Source organism: Crotalus tigris, unplaced genomic scaffold (genome assembly GCF_016545835.1).
Source record: "Crotalus tigris isolate CLP2741 ecotype Arizona unplaced genomic scaffold, ASM1654583v1 scf7180000020216.623372, whole genome shotgun sequence".
NCBI lineage: Eukaryota > Metazoa > Chordata > Lepidosauria > Squamata > Viperidae > Crotalus > Crotalus tigris.
The window spans coordinates 65,592-72,224 of record NW_024097909.1 but is presented as its reverse complement, the minus strand read 5'-3'; the positions used below and the strand labels follow the sequence as shown (position 1 = coordinate 72,224).

Below are 6,633 nucleotides of genomic sequence, written 5' to 3'. Positions count from 1 at the left end.
TTCCTGACAGTGAGAACAATTAATCAGTGGAACAGCTTGCCTCCAGAAGCAGTAAATGCTCCAACACTGGAAGTTTTTAAGAAGAGACTGGACAGCCACTTGTCCGAAATGGTGTAGGGTTTCCTGCCCCAGCAGGGGGTTGGACTAGATGACCTCCAAGGTCCCTTCCAACTTTACTACTATTATTATTATTAACTTGTCTGAGAAGGTATAGGTTCTCCTGCTTGAGCAGGGGGCTGGACTAGAAGACCTCCAAGGTCCCTTCCATCTCTATTCTGTTCTATTCTGTTGTGTTCTGTTCTGTTCTATTCTATTCCAACATGGCTCTTCTGCCTGCTGTCTTTCCTCAAGGCTTAAAGCAGCTCCTTTGATCTCTTTCTTCCCTTCTTTGTCCTTGATTAAAGCTGATGAAAATTTTGTGCAGTGTCTTCTCCAAGTGTGATGCCTGCAAAGGACCTGGTATCATTCCACTAGATCATTAATGACATTATCGACAAATTAATAATATGATTATTAAAATATCATTAAAATATTACTACTATTTTATTCTAATCAGTAACCATTGTACACATAGAATAATGTGAGAAAAACTACAATGAAATATTAATACAGATTATAGCTGCCATTCATTAAATTCATACAATCATGTATCAAGTCCTGCATGCTAACAATTAGTTAGTTTCCTACTGAATTTTACTCATACATTTCTAACACAAAATCATATTTTTATTTTCTGGAAGCTGTAAGGCTTGGCCTCAGCTGAATCTCTCAGGAAAGCAGAACTCTTGAAACTGGCATCGTTTCAAGAGGAACTTTTATTGAGAGTCAGTGACAGCAAGAGAAGGTAGGCAGAATCTGAATTGTTAGGCTAAACCCCATTGTTCAAAACCCCTCCCAACTGCCCAGTCCATAGGAGTCAATCCACGGGTGCAAAGAGGTTGTGAGAACTCCAGACGGAAACTGCAGTAAGAGGTTCCCAGGCATCTCTTCCTTGGTGAGGGGAGGCAGATGACCTCAGGCAGTGGAACCGAGTCAACAAAGCAAAGCTAAACACATCACAGGAGAGCTCCAAAGGTCTCCCCTCCCATCAAGATGGCAGCATCCTGACAGGCATCTATAGGGACCTGAGAGAAGCTGGGGATTTTTAAAGGAGACCAAAATAACTTTGTCCAAGTATTATTATAATTTTATCTACTTCCTTTATTAATGAAAATATAGAAGAAACAATGACCAAGGTCTAATTGTTTTTCATAACTCCCCAATTTTATCTGTAATATTAGTATTTATTGGAGTATAATTTTTGAGACAGTTTTCTCCACTTAATTATCTCATACCATCCAGCACTCAATTAACTAGATCCCCATTCATCACATCATGAAGCATTTTGTTAATGCTTTGCTAAAAACAAGTTATACTACCAGCATTCACACAATCTGTTAAGGAAGTATAACGATATGTGTGAATGAGTTCAAAGGATCAGAAAAAGAGATCCAGGGAAGGATCAGATAAGATGGTTTGGGGGAGCAATGCACAGCTGCATAACAGGCAGAGAAAGAAACTCAGAAATAGTCCTCCCTAAATGTTTTTAGGGAGATGGTGAAAGATTTGTACTTTTACATTGCAAGATTTTGTTAATATTGCCTTACAACAAAATAGAATTCCTTCATCTGGTCATTTTTCCTATCTCCTCTACCTGAATGAAGATTAGCCTTGCAACTTTTTTCTTAACAAATCCTTGCTTTCTGGTAATTACCCTATTGTTTGCAAGGAGTTTATGAATATTCTAGTTATTTGTGTATTTTGTTTACTTGATTGATGACCGTTGCTAGATTGTTTTATATGGTTGATCATTTTTGTCTATTACATTTTGTCAATATACATTTTACCAGTATACTACATGATTTAGAAATATTGCTGAATCTTTGTACTTCAATTTTAAAGATAATGGTAACAATTGTTCTCCCAACTCACAATATTTGCAAGTTAAAAAAACCATAGAAGGAAGATTCAAATGTAAAAAGTGATAACAAATAAGAAACCAAAATTTCTGCTTTTAAATTCCTGGATGTTTCCATTCTAGTTCCATCCATTTCTAAAGAAGAGGGAGTTGTACAATCTTTCCCTGCTGAAAGTGTACTTGGATCAGAATGGAGACGTAGCAGCAGATCTGATGATCTTTAGCCTGGTAGTTCTCCCCAAGAAGGTTCCCATCGACAAGCGAATGGGGAGTTTTGAAAGACAGAGACTTACAATCAACCAAAATGCTTTGTCACAGTTAAAGTTGCTCAACAAGGTGGGGAAAATATTGATGTCTTTTCTCTTTTTTCCAAAACCATTTCAAATGGGATAAGCCCAGCCAAAAAAGTGGGTAACCTTCACTGAGAATTGAATGTGTGGAGTAAAACCTCTATAATTTTCTTAGGCAGATAAGCATGCTTCAGTTCTATTGACCAAGGTTTTCCTTCTGATGCTGTCATGCTGAACCCTGTTGTAAGCTGATCCAAAATGAGATATGGGGTGATTATTATTTAGGACACACATCATTGCTATTTAGTGTCCCTTTGGCAGTTTAGTATCACCATAAAACTGGTGAGACAGGGCCTCATATGCTTGAGATTTTGGCGTTAATAGCTTCAGGTTCACTAGTTTTTTGCCTTCACATATCAAAGATGAAGGCAATTCTGTTGACCAGTCCCTGAGTTCAGATTTGGACTGAATCCAATGAAATGGAATCAAGACTGGATGAAGGTCCCATTGGTCCAATTGTTAAATAAGCTTCATCTTGCCTTGATTGGAGACAGGGGTCTCCCAAAATTGCAGGTTCATAGTCTGGGATGTTTCTAATCAGCTGAAAACATGCTTATAGTTGCCTCTCTCTAACCCCACTGGGATAGTGGAATTTAGGAAGGAGGTACAAAGCTTCAGTTCACATGAAATAATAATGACTGATATGATATGAGCTCATTTATGGATTGATTGATTAAATTTATTTGCTGCCCATCTCACTATTGATAGTGGTTTGAAAATTGAAGTACTGAAGCATCGCTTTGGTGCAAATAAATCTTGATATCAGAAATAATAAGGGACAATTTCGAGGGAAATCTTACTTAGATTTGGGCACTGGCTTGTAAGAGTGCACTTCATCTGAAAATCCCTTGAATGCAACTGTTTATCTTGATTGTTAGCTGCCTTAGGACACACCAAGAAGCTACAAATCAAATTAATAAATATGAATGTGTATTTCCCTGTCACCTAATTGTATTCTTTCAACAGAAAGGATTTTGTGTTGAGTATCCATTTCCCACACAGGGTTCACACTCATGACCCATGTGGTACACCAAAAGATGCCTGACTCACCCTTTTTGAAGGACACGTTCTCATGACCTCACCTCCATCTCACCTCACTAGTTTTAGAAACTAGTCAGCCAGTTTTAGTTTTAGTTCACCAGCATGGCAAATATATATATACAAACACCCGTGAAAACCTCAGAAAATATATATATATGTTTTATATATATATAAATGAAGAATATCTTTAAGGTTGACAGCCCTTCTCTGTAAAAGAATTTTCCTTTTTATCTTAACTGGGAGATAATTTTGGATGGCTTTCAAAGGGAAGCAGCTTTGAAATATTTTCTGCACTCCAGAACAATCCTTTCCATAACCTACTGGTCAAAAGTTTCTTTCTTAATCACAATTTTCTTCTACTTCAATAAATCCAATGAAATAAAAATTTAATAACGTTTAACAATAAAGTTTATTCTAAAATTTAGTATTTTAGATATTATATTTTAAAATCAAGCATGTATGAAGAATGGAGGAATGCATGTTAATTCCACTATGAGGAGGAACCCACCGGTTGCCACTTAATGCTTAAATGTTTTCTCAATTTCATCCCTCCAAACTTTGTTAAGTAGAAAGCTACTTTATTGTAATCTGATAAATCAGAAGAAAAAGGGAGGAACTGAATGAGGCAATTGTATCTCCTGCCACCATTTGGAAGTGGTCAGAGATTTCATATTTGCCTACATGAAGCGCAGAGATGACTTGGCTGATGTTCATGTCTACCTCCATCTTACGTGGATGGTGAGTCCTGACATATTTTCTTTGGCATTTCTTCTTTTTTCTTTTTAGTCTCTGCCTCCGTCTAAATGTGTGGGAAAATGCCATCCTGGATTTGTCAAGCAAGGTCGAGAAGGAGAGCCAGTTTGCTGCTACGACTGCATTCCTTGTCCAGAGGGGACCATCTCCACTCAGGAAGGTGGGTGACACCACGGGGAAACTTTGATCAATATGTGTGTTGAAGACACATGTAAGTTTGATTGTTTCGTTCTTAATTTTTATGATGTCCAATTTCTTCCCTAAATGGGATTTATAAGAAAAATATCTTGAAGGGTGAGGTAGAAAGAAGGATGTTGTGGATTGCATGGGAAATCTCTCTTTCATTTCCCAGTTTGGATGTTTCCGTCCATATTTATCTTTCTTAGAAATATCTGTATTCTTTGTAACTTGAGGAATGATTTTAGATCAATGGGTTTTGTTTACCTAAATCAACTTTACATTACAGGCTGATAGATATATCTATCAATCATTCATTTAATTAGTTAATCTTGAGTAATATCATATATCCTTATAAGCTGCAATATCTAATTGGGAGGAAAAATAGAGGGAGAGCTGTTGAGTTAAAGGAACAATGTAAACCAAACAGAAGATTCAAGATTCACCTGGAATTTACAAATAGTCCAGAATGCAAAGGCATGCACAGTGTTGAATTTCCATGTGTTCTTCCATAGGACACCCCTACTATGCAGGCTCCACAGAATCCCAGTTTCTTTCCAGGTGCAATTAAATTCAACTTTCAAACCCTCCATGAGACAAAACCAGGGTTTCTGCAGGGCTTCCTCTCCTTGAGGATATCTGCTTCTCCCACCAGAGCATATAATATTTGGCATGCAAATGATCTGTTCCCTTAAAGGATTCCCACTTTATGGATCATCAGAAGCCTTCCTTTTCTGGTGCAGTTCCTGCCTTATTGGACCCACTCCCCCTTGAAATTGAATAGGCCCCCATTCTCTTAAACCTCTGGAGAATTGCTACTTCTCCCAATCATTTGGGATAAGATAAGGTCAGTGCAGGATAAGAATCTGGTGGATTACCTCAGAGAAGGGAGGTTGCAGCACCGGACAGATTTTCTTTTAATTTTATGTTGTTGTTGTTCTTTTTATAGTTGTATGTATTGGGGATTTTTTTGGGCTATTGTAGTGTAAGTATATTCCATTTACTGAGACTTTTCTGTCTCTCTGTATCACATCTTATCCAAAGTTTTTATTGAAATTTGAAAGACTATAAAATAAATATTACATTCTTTTCTCAGATACCACAAAATGTACCAAGTGCCCAGATGACCAATATCCAACTGAGAACCGAGTCCAGTGTATCCGCAAAAGAATAACCTTCCTGTCCTATGAAGAACATCTGAGCATCATCCTCATCTCCTTTGCTCTACTCTTGTTCCTAATCACAGGCTTTGTTTTATTCATATTCATTAAATACCTTGAAACTCCTATTGTCAAAGCCAACAACCGGGACCTCTCCTTCATCCTCCTGGTCTCCCTTCTGCTTTGTTTCTTGTCCTCCTTGTTCTTCATTGGCCGACCAAGGAAAGCCACCTGCCTTCTCCGACAAACAGTGTTCAGCATTGTCTTCTCAGTAGCCGTGTCATCTGTGCTGGCCAAAACAATCACAGTAGTGCTGGCATTCCTAGCCTCAAAACCAGGTAATAAAGTGAGAAGATGTCTGGGGAAGAGCTTGGCCAACTCCATCATCCTTTCTTGTTCTGCTGTCCAAATTCTCATCTGTGCCATGTGGTTGGGAGTTTCTCCCCCATTTCCTGACTCTGATCTGCACTCCCAGCCTGAAGAGATTATCCTTCAATGCAATGAAGGCTCTGTCACCATGTTTTATGTTGTTCTTGGCTACATGGGCTTCCTTGCTACCATTTGCTTCACTGTGGCTTTCCTGGCAAGGAACCTGCCTGGAGCTTTCAATGAAGCCAAGCTGATCACCTTCAGCATGCTGGTCTTCTGCAGTGTCTGGGTTTCCTTCCTCCCCACCTATCTGAGCACTAAAGGAAAATACATGGTGGCCGTGCAGGTCTTCTCCATCTTGGCCTCCGGTGCTGGACTATTGAGCTGCATCTTCTTCCCCAAGTGCTACATTATCATCCTGAGACCAGATCTAAACACTAAGGAACATCTAATGGCAAAATCAGGGGAATGATTGTGAAATTGTTTCTTAGACTGATAACGGCTAATTATCTATTATTATTGGTTATATGTTCTTCCTTTGGATTTGTTTGACAACTTATGTTTATTAAAACTGAAGGAAATAAATATGTGATGTTTGTTAGTTAAATTAAAATAAATAATAAACAAACAGATGAATGAATAAATATTATATTTTTTAAACTATTGGTTTTCATCCTTTTCCTCAGCACACATGTCAACCAATATTTGGCTTAAGCAACTCTTCAAGGCAAGAGATATATGATTCATTTCCTGGGCTTTATAGTGCTATAAGCTTGGCAGATATTTTCAAAGATAATAAGTGAGGTCTGAATCTCATCTCTTTCAT

General features: G+C 38.1%; 1 protein-coding gene across 1 annotated transcript; it reads left to right on the top strand.

Moving 5' to 3' along the window:
- Positions 1-2,167: 2,167 nt before the first annotated feature.
- Positions 2,168-5,434, top strand: LOC120318415 (vomeronasal type-2 receptor 26-like; the record flags this gene model as incomplete). Its single annotated transcript, XM_039365973.1, has 3 exons — positions 2,168-2,293; positions 4,135-4,261; positions 5,375-5,434. Coding segments are annotated over exons 1-3 (310 nt in total), but the record flags the coding sequence as incomplete, so codon positions are not given.
- Between the last annotated feature and the right edge of the window lie 1,199 nt (positions 5,435-6,633).